This window comes from Hakea prostrata, chromosome 11 (assembly GCF_041222555.1).
Source record: "Hakea prostrata isolate BN-2017 chromosome 11, UWA_Hpros_2, whole genome shotgun sequence".
Lineage (NCBI taxonomy): Eukaryota > Viridiplantae > Streptophyta > Magnoliopsida > Proteales > Proteaceae > Hakea > Hakea prostrata.
Genome location: NC_142610.1, coordinates 1553159 through 1572107, shown reverse-complemented (window position 1 = coordinate 1572107; position 18949 = coordinate 1553159). Strand labels below are relative to the sequence as shown.

Here is an 18949-nt window from a genome sequence, read left to right as displayed (position 1 = left end):
CATAGTTGAACCTAGGTGTAATAATTTAAGAACTGTTTTTTAAAGCATTACAATATCTGTAGTTGCAGCTTTCTTATTAGTTTTATAGTGTGAGACTATCTTTTCATGTTTGCCTCCTACATAAGCATTTTGGTAGTATTACAATATCTATGGTTGCTGTGAATTTTAATATTGATTATGATCCTCTGGACAAGATGATGCCCTCATTTTGTTTCTACATATACCATGGTTCTAGTGATTGAAACTAGAATTCCCAACCCACTGTTTGAAGTAGAGCACTTCTAGCTAGTAAGATCCTTGAAAGCATTATATGAACCTTGCGAAAGAGATAGTTAACTGTTGATGTACATAGGACCCTTTATTTTACTGATCCTTGGAAGAAGCCTCTTATTTTTTGAGTTCGTTACAAATAAAATATGACATCTGTGTTTCGATTATAAATCGATTGATTGGTAAAACTCTTTTCAACTGATTGAAATTTCTTTTAACATCTGAGATGAAATAGATGTTGAAGATGGTGAAACAAAGTAAATAAAACCTTGGTGTTTTGAAGGTTAAATGTTTTATGTAGTCTATCAATGAAGGAAGACGGGAGGGGAACCTGTATGATGGAAAATTTCTTTCTTTACTATCTTGAATACCTAGTATTATGAATGCTGGGAATTTAAGTGTTGAAGCAAAATAACTAAATTTAAGAGTTTTAGTTCGAGTTGTAGATTATGCCTCTTCCAATCATATCTTGGGTTTGTCCTTTTTTCTACAACTCACGTATTTCATTTTCCTTTGGACGGCTGGATTCATCCTTCCATTAAAATATTCAAAACCCACCTGTTATACTTGGTTTTTGCTCTCGTTTTGGTCCAAATGCTACCAGGCGGTCCGAGTTGGGCGGTTCGAGTGATATATGTAAGTGAAGTATTGGTATTCCATACCAATTGGTTAATACATTTTAAAAAGACAACATACATACAATTGTTTCCGTATATACGATTTGAAAATGACAAATACTTTTTCAAAATGAATCAAAAGCGCTAAGAAGCGAACACGAGCTGTTTGCTTTCAAAACTCATTTCGTTTTCAAAAGGTTTTCATTTCGATCCTGAGCCCCAAATCAAAAACTCGTTGCAGAGGAGAAGACGAAGCAAACCTAAAAGCTTCAGTCTTCTCCTTCATTTCAAAACTCATTTCGTTTTATACCGAGCGTTTTGTTGAAGCTCTGACGGAGAAGAAGAGAAGAAGCTTGAAGTTACCAGTGATCGCATGAGTCTCTCTGTGATATTGAACTGCAGTACAGTGCCGTTCATACTCTATTAAGCCCAAAAACACAATATCCACCCTGTTCGTTCTGCTAAAGGTATATTTGTTGCTACTTTTAATCTTCATGAGTGTTGCTTTCTTTTCGTTTTCTTGAGTTTTCTCATATGGTTTCGTATTGAAGGGTACCAATCTATATGGTTGTTCTTTCAAACCAGTAAATTTGGATTCACGAACCAAACTTGTTGATTGCAGTGTGTATGAAATTTGCCGGGTTTTATGTTTTTTCCTTTCCTAAAATGTTTGTTTCACTTCTGATCATTGGAAATGGGTTTTTTCCACCTTGTTCTATTTTTGGAAGTTTGGGTTTCTAAGCTTCTTTGCATTGGTGAAGTTAGTTGTGATATGAAATCCTGCTCGTCCTTCCCCGTCACAAATCTGCAAAATACGAGCTCGACCTTGTGTGGTCGAGGTACGTCTCCGACGAGCAAGTCAGTACCAATGATATGATTTCAACTATTCAATAGAGAATTCAAGTAATTGATCACATAGAGTATGAATACTTACTACATAAAGCCTGCCTGAGGTGTTTATATAGCTTTAGATATCAGAGTTAGACTCCGAATATAACTCTAAGAAGAGTTGTGTTAGGAAAGTAACTCTAGAAAGAGTCTTTTACCTGACTTATCCTTTCTAGGAAGTTGGCAGATGATAGAAGTTTATCCTGATCGAGTACTCTTGGCACGATGGTCGGACCGTCCATTAACACTATGGTTGAGACACTTGTATTGAACCCGTTGGTTGGACCGGTCAGGGTAGAATGACTATTTTAGTCATTAACAGAAGCCCCCCAGTCCATTGGAGTCGAGGACAGTGTGTTCGACCCAAGGGATTACATTACTCCCGTGCAGGGTGTCCTTGATCGGTCCAAATAGGTACCTCCTTTATTTCTTCTTCTCTGCTTTTTCATTTTTGTGTTTCTTGAGAAAATAGAAGTTGCTATTGCCACTACGGAAGCTCTTTCTTGCCTCTTATCTTGAGGTTTCTGCTTCGCTTTATTTGTTGTAAAATTCCTTGATTAACCTTGATCATGGTTTTCACATTTTTTGCAACTTTATCGGAGACTCCTTTGCTTCGTCTTCTTGATTTTCTCTTTGGCTATTGAATTATCATTGATCGTCCTTCTCTTTGATTGAAGATTTTTGCCAATTGCCATGGTTACTTGCTTGGTATATGTAGATATATGCTCGACTACTTCTTCCGAGTGTGGTAACTTGTCATATTTACACACTACAGTGTTTGTGATTTATTTGCACACTTCGGTGCTCGTGACGTATTTGCACACTACGTTGCCGGAAGCCTAAATTTAGGTATTATACCTTTTTTATTCCGGAAGCCTAAGTATCTTAGGTCTTACACTTTTTTTGGAAACCCTTAGATCTTACACCTTTTTTGGAAGCCCTTAAGTCTTAAACCTTGTGTTTGGTTATTCCCCGAGTACGACGTTTAGTTGAAGTAAATAGATCTCTGTGTTCGGTTCTTCCCCGAACATGATGTAAATTTGAAGTAAATAGATCTTTGTTCGGTCATATGTTGTGCCTGTTTATCATCCAAACCTGACATTCTAAAGATTTGAAGTTTCTGAAAAATATTTTGGGAAGAATTCAACAATTGGGGTGAGATGTGAATCTCTTCCCACGTGCTAAATTCAACAATTAGGATTTATGGAAAATAGGTGTTTTTTAATCGGATCGAATCCCCAATATAGGTCTTGTACATCTTTCTATCAAGAAATGAAAGAAAAGTAATGAACTAGATAGAAAGGATGATTGGTTACCTTCAAGATCAAATATTTGCAAATAATTCATGATTTGTGCTGCAAATTTCTCTTCACCATTACGAAGCATCTACGTTGTTCTAGGGTTCTCAACCATCTAACAATATAAAAATCTCATAATTGAGGTTAGGGATACAACCTTAGGGATCATGTCAAGGGCTTCTATTGGACTTGGAAACCTCCCAACTCCATCATCCGTGAGTAGGAAATCTACCTTTCAAAACCATCAGCGTTCGAGTTAGTTCTCCTTCCAAACTCTATATCAAAGCGGCAAAACCACAATCCTCACCATTCAAGTCCATGGACTCTGATCTCAATCCTATGGTCTTAATTTGGATAGCTCACGACTGCCTTCTACTAGATCTTTGGGTAAGGTTTCAGGTTAGGATCCTAAGAAATTTCACATCATGACTATTCATGGTGCTGTAATGTAAGATCATAGCACGTGGGAACAAATTAGCAGCTTATGGAATATTTGTTAGGTTGGTTGTTGGGCCTGTTGTAATGATAGCAGCTAGCTTATGGGAATGTTTGTGAGATCTTCATGGGACTGAAATAAAATCATACTACCAATTTATCCCAAAAATAAATCAGGGAGAGTCTTTCACTTAACAAATCTGCTTTTATTAACTGATGTGTCCAAGATCTGCCCAGCCTTTAGATCTCCTGAAAATGACTTGCAAAACAAAGCGTCAGATGTGGCCCGACTGCTGAGGTCGGGAGTCCACCTCCGAAGGCTAAGTCAGTTGATGAACTTAATCACAAACGGCTCTGCTAGAACACAGAGCTAAGGAATGAATAATTGGAATACGATTCAGATAGTAAGCATCTGAGTGTTCACGTCCAAGTGTGTGTGTCCTTCCCTTGTGGGGAGGTGATGTTTATATAGAGTATACCTTCGAATCTTCTTCGTTGGATGTATTTGAGCCTTCTTTGGATAATCGTTGGATTTCAACAGATAGATCCGTTGAGTGATAGACTTCTATAATTTGGACTAGTAGAGGACTCCTAGGATAACTCGATCGTTATCTGATGGTTATCCTCTTGAAAGCGATAAGTGACAGCCGCCGAAATCTGCCTGCCATCATTAGGTTAATTAACCTCCTCCATAAGTATTGGATTAGGGCGTGCTTGTGGCTGATTTAGTTTTCTTCCTCAGCAAGCTACCTCCTGAACCCAACTCGCTTGGAAACTAGTCGATTCCCTTCGTCTCGACCGCAGTCAAGGGTCGAACCATGAATGAACCAAGTCCAATCATATTTTCTCCGTATCATTAACTAACAAATTGGATCATCAAATCTCCTTCATTGTCAAATTTTATTATCACTCTAGATAGGATCTAAAATCAGATATAATCTTTAGTTGCAAAACCACTAAAAAAGCTAAGTGGTTTTATTATGATATGGATGAATAACTACTACAAGTCTTAGCTCCTTTTATTCTCGTAGCCTTCTTTCTATCTAGAAATAGAGGAAACCATACAAGGGTTTTAATGGATTTGTTGCCTTGCAAATGCAAAACACAAATCTCTAGAGATTGTGTTTCAAACTAAAATTAGTAAGCTTATTGAATCAAGAGGGAAAAAAAATTAAAATAGATGAAATGCTCTCATTTTAAAGCCTGCAATACTCCAACCTTTTTCTTGTGTTGATCTTCTCCCCAGGAAAAAAAGAAAAAAAAGGAAAGAAAGAAAGAAGAAAGAAAGAAGAAAGAAAGAAAGAAAGAGAACCCTTTTGTGTGTTGATTTTCTCCCTAGTTTCTCTTTCAAGCTCTTTGAATTCTTTTTTTTTAGTAAAAAACAAATAAGCTTCATTAAATAAAACTGTTCAAGCCAGGAAACCTGGACGATAACAAAGAGGAATTGATCATGAACATTGGTGGAATAAGCCACCAAGATCTAGAAAGAGCCAACCACCGAGCTCCTTTGGCCAGAAAATCAGCCAAGACATTGGAGCTCCTAGGAACATAGCTAAACAAAACATAATTGAAAAACTGAACAAAACCTAATATTATCAGAAACTAAACTATTAGAGTTCTAATCAAGGGAAGAGTGAAAACCTCTTAAAGCTAAAACCTTAGCAAACAATCTGAGTTAATCCTCATATTTAAAATACCCAAAGAGTGTCCAAAAAACAAGCCGTCCTTGACAGCTTCAAGTTCCAAAACTGTTGCCGAGAAGCCATATTCCTCTTTAAATTGAGCTACCACAAATGCTCCATTTGAGTCCCATAAAATGCAGCCCTTGTAACCTTTGTTTGTCCTACCGTCCCACGAACCATCAACAGACATTTGAAAACAATCCACATCCTCCTATAGTGTCTCCGGTGCCAAGACGCTTACCGATTTATCCTCTCAATTGCTAGACTCGAAAAGTGGTTATGAATATCTGTGCAAAGGAAAGAGAAATTAGCCATAGTGAGGAGCACAGAAGCATCTTTTTACCCTGAAATAAGACGGCATTTCTTGTGTTCCAAATGCACCACACCATAGCACTCCAAATTTAATTCACCCAATTCATATTGTCATGAGCTTTAAATTTCTACTGAATGAAATCAATCCAATCATGAAAATGCTCCCCATAAAATTCATCTATATCAATACGTAAAGGATAAAGTTTCCAACAATCCTTTGAATGAGAGCAATGAAATAAAGCATGACTTACAGTTTCAACATGCCCCCCCCCCCCCCCCCAACAAATCAAACATCATGGGGCTAAAGAAGCTCTTCTTGCAAAAAGAGAGCTCCCAATTGCCATGGCAGCTGAGAAGTAAGGAAATGTTTGATTTTTGGTAGGATGGGAATTTTTCATATTTCCTTCCATATTACAAATGAAGAGGCTATTTTACCTTGGGCATTAGATAAAACAAGACACTGATAGTAGACCGATCTAACAATGAACTTCCAATTTTTTGTTTGCCCCAAATCCATGAATCTTGGGTATCTAGAGAAAGGATAAAGATATATGGTAAAGATAACATCAACCTCCACAGGGATAAAAAGGGAATGGAGCAATGGAATATTCCATTGAGAAATGGGCCATAGGATTAGGTTTTCTACCCAAGTGGGGCTATGGCCCAAAAGTGGGCTGCTAATTCCCCCAAAGGATAGTGTTGGGATCTATGGATCTCTCTATATATGTGTATTAGCCCCATTCCCAACCTATCGAACTAATCCATGGCGAAGGATATCCCTGCCAACAAGAATACTCCTCCAACCCTAAGAATAAGTGGATGGGACTTTACAATCCAAAAAAAGGGTGTCCTTGACATATTTGGCATACATTACCAGAGCCCATAAGGAGTTTGGGTTAGTGAGCAATCTCCAACTTTGTTTTGCTAACAAAACCTTAGTAAAACAATGAATATTCTTAAACCCAAGCCCGCCATCCCTTTTACCCTTGCATAGAGTTTCCCAATTAAGCCATTGTATTCCTTTCCCTTGGTCATTTTTCCACCAAAATTCTCGAATTTTTTGATTTATTTTGTTGCACAATTCATTTGGGATAAGAAAGACATGTCATAAACCGGCAGGGTAAAAACCACAGCTTTAACCAACGGGGGTTGGTCCAAGTGGTAAGTAGCTTGGTCCGCTTAAGCAACGTTCCGGTATCGAAACCTTGTGGATGCAAAAAATCCCTGCTGGGAGACTCACCCATCACAGCCAGGTGTTGCGACCCGGGTCGAACACCGGATTAGTCAGGGCAAAGTCTTGAAAACCGGAGTGGGCAACCAAAAAAAAAAACCACAACTTTAATCAAGACCTTTTTGCTAGTTTGGGTCAAGAGTTTTTCTTTTCTAGCTTGAAAGTCTAGAGACCAACCTCTCAAGGACAAATGAGAGTGTTTGCACTTTAGATTTTCCAAACAATGAGGGAAGACTCAGGTAGGTTCCATGAGATTGAATCTCTTTGATGTAAAAGATAAAGACAATATCTCCATGAAGACTCAGGATTTTTATTTGCGGCAGCAGTTGCCTGCTGCCGCCAACGGTGGAGATTAGGCCACGTCAACACGTGTGAATCCAACGATTGTAAAATAAAGGGACATGGGTATGTGTGTAAATACAAAATTTGTTTCTACATTTGAAGGTTTGAAGATTCTCAAATTTACAAAATTACATCCCTACCTTTAACGATGAATCCCAAATTCTTCCTTCGAGTTCTCGAGTGTCGAATCGCAGTGACTGAGAAAAAGAAGGAAAGCAAAAGAAATCACTCGCGACCTGCTTGAGTTTCTACAAAACTCTAAGCAGATCTGTAATGTTTGTGTTAACGGTGTAGGCATTCATTTAACTTCGCGTTGTCTTCTATGTCGAGCGGGTGGCAACTCGGACGCGAATCTCTCGCTCTCCCTTCGGATGATCCCTTCTTCAAAGGAAGGCTTGGGCCTTTGGAGCCATCGTCGCTTGATTTCAACACTTCTGAGCCGAACTCGAAGTCTCAGTTCCCTATCTCCTTGTTGAAAACTACCACAAAGTTAAGGGTGTTCAGGCTGGGGCTCTGGGGCTCAAGAAGTTCAAATCGACAACTTCTGAGAAATCGGAATCAAATGCTGAAGCTGCGATTGCTGCAAAAGAGGATGAACAACCCAAGACCCAACACCATCGGAAAGGAAAATTTCTCATGGTGAAGTTGAAGGTCGAAGAGGTTCCTATCGCTTCCCTGTTTACCATAGACAACAGTTCTACAAACTCCGGAGAAAAGCTTTAGCAGCAGAACACCGATGAGGCGGCTACGGATGACAAGAGGTTTTCGAAGGATGTGGTGCAGAAGTTTGTGAAGATGATCAAGCCTCTCTATGTGAAGGTTTCTTGGTTTTTAATTGCAGAACAAGGATAAAGAGAAACCCAGAAACCAATAATCTAAAGCAAATCAAAAAGGAAATAAAGATAAATTCCTTGTTTGTATCTTTGTTTCCTTGAGCAAAAAGGAGGTTCTTTTTCAGGAGATTTTAGGATTTGAATAGAATTTCGGATTTCTAGCATACAGGTTGCTTGGTTTCCAAGATGATTCAATGTCATCCATTGGACAAATCTGAAGATCTAAACTAAACTTCATATAAAATTCCATATTTATATGATACAGGTTACATGATGTCTAAGATGATTCACTGATTCATTTCATCGAACAGTTATCGTCTGAAAATCTAATCTAACAAGATAGTTTGTGCTACTGTAGATTGCATCTTTTACTATCTCAGACGAGTAAAATTGATCATCTACAGATAAACTAAACATCACATTCACAGATCTAATTCTTGCTTCTCTTTCAACACTCGATAACTCGACTGATATCAGGTCATCGTCCATTATCTTCAACTGCAAGCGTGAGCAACGCTTCCTTCTTCTGAAGAAATCCTATTCGAACTCATTGCTTTAACTTTAGAGAGATCGAAAGAATTTTTACACGGACTAATTGATTTATCGTGAGAGGAATCGCTCGAACAACGCGAAAGCATGGACATCTCTGAATCTCTGAAACCATCAACTACATTAAATTAAGGGAAAATTCATAAAATAAAAGACGATCTGCTTAGGGTTTTGTAGAAACTCATGCAGGTCGCGAGTGATTTCGTTTGCTTTCCTCTCTTTTTTTCAGTCACCTGCGATTCAGACACTCGAGAACTCGAAGAAAGAGTTTGTGATTCATCGGTAAAGGTAAGGATGTATTTTGTAAATTTCAGAATTTTCAAACCTTCAAATGTGAATGTAAAATTTGTATTTACATACATACCCATGTCCTTTAATTTACAGTCGTTGGATTCACACTTGTTAACGTGGCCTAATCTCCACCGTCGGCGGCAGCAAGCAACTGCTGCCGCAAATAAAAATCCCTAGGGTGTTCTAGTGTTAAAAAAGAACAGCAGATTCATTAGACCCTTTGAATTCGTTCGAGAGGGAATTGGGAAGGCGATTTAAAAAAATGCTTCTAAGAGGTTGAGGATTTAGGTTTTACATGGTTTATTACATTTCCTGATATTCAAAATGTGTACAATTAAAGGGCTTCGATCAAATCAATACTTTTCTACCAAAAAAAAAAAAGGATCAAATCAATACAAAGTTGGACGCACGGGACGCATGGAGCTTATGGAAGCAGAGAATATTTCAAGAATACTTGTTTGAATTTGTTCCAATGGAGATATCGAAGCTGTGGGAGGAGGTAAGGGAGCTGAGCCTGGGCACCTGCTCTCAGGTGGAACGCCTGGAATCACCCCCTTCACCACTTACATTCCTCAGGGATTTCGTCTCACCCAACAAACCCTGCATCATTTCCAATGCCACTCTCCACTGGCCAGCCCTCTCCTCTTGGGCCGACCCTTCCTGTCTCTCCAATACCCTCTCTTCCTCCACTGTCTCCGTTCATCTTACCCCGAATGGCCGCGCAGACGCCCTTGTTCCTAGCCCCGACGACCCTTCTTCTTTGTGCTTCGCTTCTGCCCATGTTCAGCGCATGCCTTTCCCTGCCGCTCTCAATCTCATATCTTCTTCTTCAGTTTGCAGTTCATTTGTTGCATATGCTCAGCAGCAGAACGATTGCTTCAACTCTGAGTACTCAGCTCTTGCTTCCGATGTCGATTCTCATATTTCCTGGGCCACCGAAGCTCTTGGTTGCCTTCCTGATGCTGTAAATCTCTGGATTGGTAACCATCTCTCTGAGACATCATTTCACAAGGACCACTACGAAAACCTTTACGCCGTCATCTCCGGCGAGAAGCATTTCCTCCTCCTTCCCCCCACCGACGTCCACCGCATGTACGTTCGTGACTACCCTGCTGCCCGTTATTGCTATTCCCAGGTCTAACATCAGAAATTCTCTCTCCCTTTTATTGCTATCTGAATGCTCATCCTTATACTTAGTTATCTAGGAATCAGTTTTGCAGGATGGTGGTGAGCTCACATTGGAACTTGAGAAGCCGTTGAGATACGTGCCTTGGTGTAGTGTGAACCCTTACCCGTCTTCTGGTGATAGGGATAAAGAAATGGAGTCGTTTCCGCTGTATTTTAATGGACCGAAGCCATTTGAGTGCACCATCAAACCCGGGGAGATTCTTTACTTGTAAGCCTATTTCTTCGACTCCATTTTTTCTGCCCCGCCCTTCTAGTAATTTGATACTGGACTAGTTATCTTCTGAAAGAAAGTCTGTGCCTCTGCAAAAAATTGCATGCTGTAGCCGTTAGAACTTTGTCTGAGTGAGGATTTGGATGAATAACATCAAGATAGGAAGGAATATATAGAAACAAGGGAGCAGTTAACTCCTAGAATTAGGTTATCTTACCCAAAATCTGCTCTGACGTACTTATAGAAAATATATAAATACGGATACAAAAGGTATGTTAGCTTACACAAAAACAAGACACATGATGCCCATAATTGATGCTACACCCGCTCATCTAGGCCGAGAGGGGGAGCATTCAAGTGTGGATCTTTTACTTGTGAGTGTAGAGGATTGTGCTCCCCTCATGCCCCCTCCACCACTTTAGGAGGAGGGCCCACTTCTAGCCCCTAAATATGTGGTGGAGTGTGAGGGGAGCACAGTCTTCTACCCTCTTGGGTAAAGGATCCCAACTCTAAGCATGCAGGTCACAAATGCCCAACTTGGGTTTTAGGCTTTGAAAATTGACCACAATCAAGATACTTGGTAAACAAATCAACAAGTTGGCCAGTAGAAGGGAATTTTGTAGTGTGGATCAGGCCTTGTTATATTATGTTAGGAACAACATGATAGTCTATCTCCATGTGCTTGGTGTGTTCATGAAAAATTGGATTGGCAGCAATATTAATAGTTTGCTTGGTTATCACAGAAAAGGGGGAGGGGCATCTTTGACGACAAACCTAGGTCCCTTGGGAGGTATGAAAGCCAGTTAATCTCACAAGTGGCAACTACCATGGCTTGATACTCAGGTTCAAGGATGAGTGGGATACAATAGCTTGCTTCATGATTTTCCAAGAAGTTGGACTAGAACCTAGGAGAATACAATAGCCCATTGTGAAACATTGAGTCATAAGACGGCTTGCCCAATTAGAGTCACCAAAAGCCTGTAGTTGTAGATTGGATTGGGCATGAAGGAAGATGCCTTTGCCATGAGTGATTTTCAAGTATCTCAATAAACAATGTGCAGCGTTCAGATGTGTTGTGCCAGATGATGCATAAATTGACTTAAAATTTAATAGTGTGGACATTGTTAGGTCATGTCACAGTGAGGTAAGCTAAGCAGCCAAGCAAACAGTAGTAAGGTGATGGATCAAAGTGGATAATGCAAGTGGAATTGGAAAGCTTCAGATTCTGTTCTATTGAGAAATCTGTTGGTTGAGTGCCAATCATATCATAATCATTAAGACTGTCAAGAGCATACTTTCTTTGGGCAAAGGTAAAGACCTAAGTGAGAATGGGAAATTTTGGGGCTGTGAGCAATGATTTTGTGCCAATTTGGGCACATTGGGCACATGATGGGTATTGAAATCTTGTATGGTTGGGCATAGATAGCCGTGTTTCTTTGGCAAAACGGGCACAGAATCTTGTATGGTATCTCTCCTAACTATTGCCCATTTATTCCGGAATAATCTTTTTAGGAGGGACAATTCTACATATTTCTGCCAAATCCTTCTATTATTAAGTACAGCTGTACAAAATGGGTTTTTTTTTTTTAAATAAAATGAAAAAAAAGGATAAATACAAGACGACAATACACAGTTGCTTATAATAAACTTAGGGATATAATGCTTCAAGTGATTGTGGCAATGTTGCTCTTATTGCCAATTGATTTGCAATCGCCTTCTTTTGCTCTTCCATTTGTCTTGCTTTATTTTGGGTGTTAATTTTTTTAGAGGGAACATAAGGATTCGATATGACTTCTTCAGGTATCCAATTTGGGTCTCTGTACTCTTGAAAATTTTTGTCAGTTGCTTGTTGCGGATGTAGTTATGAACAACACAACAAGCAATGACAATTTTTTGGCTTGAGTACATAATGTAAACCCGTGACGCATTTTAGACAAAATTGGAAACCTATTCCTTAGGCACCCAAAACACCGTTCTATAACGTTCCTTATTGAAGGGTGCCTGTGGTTGAAAAGTTCAACTGTAATCTTTGCCCCTCGACCTCTCCCCTTGAAATCTCGCAAATGATACCTAGTACCCTTAATTGGTGTCATAAATCTAGTCATAGTCGGGTATCCAGAGTCATCCATATAATACTTTCCTACGACAATATAAAATAATACAAGTCAGTCCCATCAATTTAGATCCGATGAAGGGTTAAAAAGAATTGATGAGATCATTGTATTAATTTAATAGGAGGAGGATGAGGAAAATTTAAACCTGGGTCTGTAATTACTTGTCTAAAAACTCTGCAATCATTTGTAGAACCCTCCCAGCCAACATAAACAAATGTGAATTTCATGTCGAAGGAACAAACACACATCACATTCTGTGTGGTGATTTCTTTTCTTCAACAATATGGTGCTTGTCACTCAGCCGGTACCACTGCATGCACATCAGTGCCATCGATGGCACCAATACAATCCTAGTACAATGAACACATTGAAAATCGTTAATAGACCTTGATAATGAGCATAAAATTTAAATGTTGACTGTTCCTCTCTCTAATAATAAAAGCATCTATCATACCTTGAAGTGAGGAAAGTGTTTTGGATTTGCTAGGATCTCAGTTGGAATTGCAACAAGGTTAGGAGGCCTTATGTTTTCTGTGTTTAACATTAAGAAAGCATCTAACACCCTGTTAACATCTAACACTCTTGTGATGGTCTCCAGTGAACTTTGGAAATCTTTCGTGATACCCCTATGTTTAAAGTCACAGCCAAGTAAACACCAGAAGATCTCAAGTTGTTCATCTACTCGAATGTACCTAGTATCCTCTAACCACCTTTGATGTTGCATTTTGGACTCTAGGTTATAGAACACGTGTCGCTCCGTCTTAAATCTCTCGTAGATGCGATCTACGTGTCCATCTAAATTTTTTTTTAACACATTCTGGTCCCGTGAGTTTGTTATCTCGTATTAACTCAGGGACACAGGTCACTTATGCTTGATCCATCACCATCTCGAAACCCAAATACTCCACGAAAATCTCTTCATCTGAATCACCATATGTATCCATAGTATGACTCTAATCCCTGAAAAATATACATACCCTATTAAAATTGAAAAAAGAAATAACATTCACCTAAACAAACAAGGTACAAGACATCCATTATATTAATAAACAAAAAAGTTAGTCTTCAAATTTAACATAGAGTATCATCCATATAATCCATAACATTAGTTTTAAAAAAAAAGTATCATCCACCCAATCCATAACATAAGTTAAAAAAAAAAAAATCCATCCATGACATGAAACTGTTAAAATCATCCAGAAAGTAAATAAAATCCATCTGAAAATAAAAAATAAAAAATAAAAATCCCCACATGCGTTTAAAAAAAAAAAAAAATCATATGCAAACTATTCGAATTTGGTACTATTATTTCACAAGATCTAGGAACTTCTATAACGTTGGCGTGATTCGGTTTGAGCAACGGATCCTGACGTGAGACATCTTTGTAATGAAATTGGAGTGGAAACATGAGTTGGCTTTTCCAGTATTTATAGAATGAGCACTGTGAACTATCTGCTTCAAAAAGATAGTGGTAAGAATGAAATTTCAACCCGAAAGTTTGTCTTTAGTTGGAGATTGAGCTTGAGGCTTAAATTCAACTGAGTGGTTGGATAGTTACAATCATTGTCTCAAAAGCATCCTCCCTAATATGGGTTTCGGCAGATATCAACATTTTTGTGTGTTGGGTCCAACCTGACACATAAGATTGCCTTCCTTAAAGTGGTCGTATCCAACGGCATTGTCGCAAGAACATCCTTAGCCTTAGCAATGCTGAAGTCATTGACACTTGAATCAGCAGTGTCCTTTATATGTTTGTCATGCTTTGCTAAGCACATTTCTGAGAAGGATTGAACTATTGAAGTTTATTTGCATTGTTGAACTCTGTGCATGTGCTCTTTCTCTTTCTTCTCTTTGAATTTGGAGTCTTGTTATGCCCATGGTAGAAGATTTCTCTCTCTCGAGCAAGATCTTGCCACCTTGAAAAACCGAGATTTCAACCATCTCGGTGAGATCTCGACCATCTCGGTGAGATCTCGGTCGAGATATACAATTTTTTGGTGTCAACTCGGTGGGTTTTAGGGTCCCAATTGGGTTGAAACTTGGTATTTAGCCTATGTAAGGCCTTTTGAATACGTTGGTGGCCTTGGATTTGTCAGAAAACAGCCCTAAGTATGATTTCTAAGTCTACCCAGAGTGTGAGTCTGAAATGTTGTAGGATTAGGGAATGCAAGGATATACAACATGTAATATAGAACCTTTAAGGCATATAAATGAAAAGTAAGTGTATCAAATGCATCAAGTAACCTAAATATTATCAAAATTTCATCCATAAGAGTATCACAATCTCAATTTTCAAGAATAGAATAATAAAATTATACAACCATTAGAAATTTTATGTCATTAAATCATAAGTTCATAAGACAAGTAGAGAATGATTGATCTTCCTTTGATGGTGTAGATGTGCTAAGAGTAGTTGCAAGTGAAAATCCAGCAGAAATCCACACAAAAAAATGCAAAAATTGAGAGTTCCAGCGGAGATTCGGGCGAGATATGGCGAGATCTCGAGCAAGATATCCCAACTCTTTGCTCTTGACCTCCATCTCGTCTCGCCTGCTTGAAAAAATGAGATATCTCGCGAGATCTCCCACCATGATTATGCCTTTCAGTAGTAGGGACAGGTCCACTGGGTGTAGGAATGTGAGTGGTAGGGGTCACCTCAGGATCCACATCAGAAATCATGTTAGTGTCACCTTCATCTAAGCTAGAATTACCAACAGACTTGTCATTATCCCTGCTCAAGTCCATTGTAGGCTGCAGTGCAGTATCAACAATTACGGCTCTTCACCGGGTCGTCCCACTCAAGAAGAGCTTGCCTCCTAAACTTGGCCCAACCTGGATTAGCCTGTCATAAACATTGCACAAATGAGTACATAAGTCTATGATCCATGTTATATTGTTTGAAATAATGTATATATATATATTTTGAAGAAATTACCTTGATATGAGTTTCCCATATCGACTCATCCTCAATAGTGGCAGTTTTGGTGATAGTGTTCAACCCAAATCCTGAAGTTTTGAGTAATTTTTTGAAAATTGACATATTGTTGCGTTAGCTTGTTGAACTTGTTTGTCAATTGCTTCATTCCGTCATTCATCTTTGATTTGCTTGTAAATTTCTCCCAAATGTTCTTCCACCCTAACTTATTAAATGTGGATGTGGTTCTGGTCCTAGTAGTTACCTCTTCAACCATGATTTCCTCAAAGAGTTTGGTATGCTCTTTTCTCCAAGTGATAGTTTGAGGGTGTGACATTGACATTTTAGGGAAACTGCTAATTCATACAAATAATTATGGTGTATCATACCACTTACTAACAACATAGCAATTAAAACACAACTATTAAGGTGTTGACAAATAGCAAAGACATTCAAATAATTAATGATAGCACGACTAAGCAGACATACCCAATAGGAATAGAATTACATGGCATAGTACAAATACGCCTTTCACTACATGTTTAATTAACACTACATCCTTCGCTAATTTCTCCATACATTTCATTTCCTTCTTTTGGGACTTACAATACTTCCTTAACTAGTGGGTCCTCTTGTATTGGTTCCATCCCACGTGAAGGAGTGGGTGTGGTCACTTCTCCTATTGGTTCACACTATCGAAAGAGACTACATCCCCTCGGAAATGATGCACATCATTGTTATAATCTATTAGGATACCGGGCTGACTCTGAAATCCTGACTGCTGCCAAGTTCCCACAGTTTCAATTCGTGTTGTAGTACTTTAAGTAACAACTTCTCAAATCATTCACACTGGATGTTGACATCTTGACATGGAGGGGCAGAATGGATATTCAAATACCACCAATCTTTTGCAAATTAGAACATCACAGATGGACAAAAATAAGAAAAATATTGCAAGAGTGCTTGCTTATATAATGTTTTACATGGAAACCAAAATGAACAATGGCAGCATTTTACTTCATCGAAAGTACCAAGTCAAACTAAGAATTAATCTAGGATCAAAGATTCAAATATAGGTACAGCAGTAGAACTGGAGAACATTGGCAGCATTTTAAATGAATGGTGACTTGAAGTGAATTCTACCTTGAAACCTAGAGTGCCAAGTTTAGCCTCTGGTTCTACCTTCCTTGTATCAAGATCAACAGTAAACCCAGTTCAGATCATTGTTTTGTTTTCTAGAAAAGGACAAGAGGTCCCCTCCACACCCACATCCATCTTTTTTATAAGACTTTCCTGTACTTGGATTGGATCATATGAAAAAAAATACTACTGTGATCAAGCTTACCTAAGTTATACATGAAGGGTACTATTACGGTATTACCACATAAACCACAAACCAACATATTGACATTCTGGACATGTTAACACATTAACTGTGGCTGTTGTCTCATTCACCTAGGCATCTGACCTTCCATGCGTAAGTACTGGATTCTCATTATTCTAAACACATAAAGAAATGTAAGCAACAAAAAGCTACAAAATGTAAAGAGGTTCAGCTAAGAAGCATTCTACAGTAGGAAAGGTAGGGTCGATGATAGGTTGTGGCAGAACATTCATACAGCAATAATAAAGACGAATCCATTCAACTAAATTGAATCAGATGGAAGGCTAATGTTTTAGTAACTAATGAGGCTATAATTAAGACCTAAGAAGGCCTGTTATCACTGAGGGAATTAGTAGAACAGGAAGAAGTGGGAAGGGGTAAACCACATTCACAGGGTCAAAGGCTATTGGTGAAACAGAAAAGCAGCAACATGCGATGGCTTCTGGTTCTTCAGAGATTCTTGATGAGCATAACAGCAGATGGAACCATATAGCTTACTCAATTAAAATCCAAATTGAACCAATCAAACTAAGTTCTATTTTTTTGGAGCCAGCTTACTTAATTAAAACCAAAACTGAAACAAACTCAATAGATTACACATCTTTTCCTCCTCATCTATCAAAATGTACTACGTTATTCTTGTGTAGCCCACCATGAGTTGTTAGTCTATGATTTTTGGGTTTACAGATAAGCATTGGGATGGTCCTTTTTGCTTTTGAAACACATGGAAAACAGATTCACAGAAGCTGCAAATGTGGTTTACCTTATTCACCGAATGTGGGGTACAAATACAATACTAAATGTTTTAGATTCTTGCAATTGCTAGAGTTAGACAAGTAATTGTGACATCAAGGAGAACCAGCTCATGGTCTGGCACCCTTGAGCAATGATACTAAGGCCCTGATCATCTATCTTAATGTTTGGAATGCAGAACAGTGAATGCGAGGTGCTCATTTGTGGGCAAGAAGGTGCATGAATCTGATAGAAAGGAAGCTCATAAGCTAAAAATTTTAGGGAAAAAACCTTCAAGTCTCTATGGACGAGATTGTATACAACCCAGATTTATACTGAATGAACAAACCTAGATCAGTCATCATCTAGCCTTGTGATAGGTTCAAACACATTTGAATTTTTTTTTAAAGTGATCTACCAGTACATCTCACTTGATTCTAGCCTTGTATAACTTCAAATAGGATAAAGAGAATCTGAGCATTAAGGAGCAAAATGCATCTTGAGAATTGAGCAGGAAATGGCATTCATGGGTTTAATTAGTTTCATAGTCGGGGTCATTTACCACAAATATTTCACACCAACATAACAACAGGAGACCAGAAGTTGACGAGAAATGTGAGAACCAGGGGAGCAAACCAAAAACCTCTTGTAGGATGGGCTATACTGCAACAAAGAACACCTCTTAAAAAAAAAACCAACAACCAAGAACATCTCTTTTTCCTTCATTCTTGTGCAAAATCACAAATCAGAAAACGGTTACAGAGAGAGGAAACACCTACCTCAAGTTGAGTGACTTGCTAGTGAATGAACCCTTCGAAGAGTGAACGAAGATGGTGCCGCGAGATTAAATAGAGAGATTGTTGCTGTTGAACGAAGACGAAGAACAACAATAAACAGAGAGATGTGTGAGCTTTGAGTGTTAGATTTGAGATGACAAAGAGAGATCGTGTGAGATTGAGAGAGGATTTGAGAGATCTGAGTGATTTGAGAGAGGTTTCCTTGGATTTTCAGACACAAATGAATGACGGTGCTGCCGGATTGAGTGAGGATTAGAGAGGTTTTAGTCTTCAGTGAGTAGCTTTCGTTCGATTTGTAGAGTGAAATGAACAGTGGAAATGGGCAAAACACAATTTTAGGGCTTTAGAACTATATTAAGTGAAATGAGACCGATGCCCTAACTAGCGTCGTTCCAAGTAGTGTGTCCCACGTTTTTTATGGGAAGTGCTTCTCAGCACAAGAAGCTTCAAATTGTAGCTTCTTGGGCGCACACAAAATGTGTGCAAACAGCCAGTCCAACACACTTTTGCTGAACCAACACACTTCTTTTTAGACTAGTTTACCTTACAAGATTTTGGCTGCTTCTGTACCAAAATGGGCAAATGGCACAGAATAAGTGTGCCAGAATTGTTATCATACAACCCCTTCTATGCCGAAAAAGTCCTCAACGCTTCCAATATCTTTGGTATGAAATTGCTCGCTGATGTGAGTTTTAATAGCTTGGAGTAAATTAATATCAGAAAATCGGATGGTAATGTCATCAAATAACCGAGAACATAGACTGAGTTAGACTGCTGATGAAGAATAAACAATGAGTGATCGGCTTTGGACTGAGGTGAAACCAAAGTTCACTAGAACGGTTGATAACTAGGAAAACCAAT

At 38.7% G+C, this 18949-nt stretch overlaps 1 protein-coding gene across 1 annotated transcript in view; it reads left to right on the top strand.

The window, feature by feature from the left end:
• The first annotated feature begins 9137 nt into the window (after window positions 1-9137).
• The window catches only part of LOC148999527 (2-oxoglutarate (2OG) and Fe(II)-dependent oxygenase superfamily protein), a 28902-nt gene continuing 19090 nt past the window's right edge, over window positions 9138-18949 (top strand). Inside the window, exons 1-2 of the mRNA XM_089140280.1 lie at window positions 9138-9883; window positions 9954-10144. Coding sequence (XP_088996406.1) covers window positions 9221-9883; window positions 9954-10144 — 854 coding nt within the window. The 5' untranslated portion in view covers window positions 9138-9220. The remainder of the gene's footprint in view (window positions 9884-9953; window positions 10145-18949) is intronic.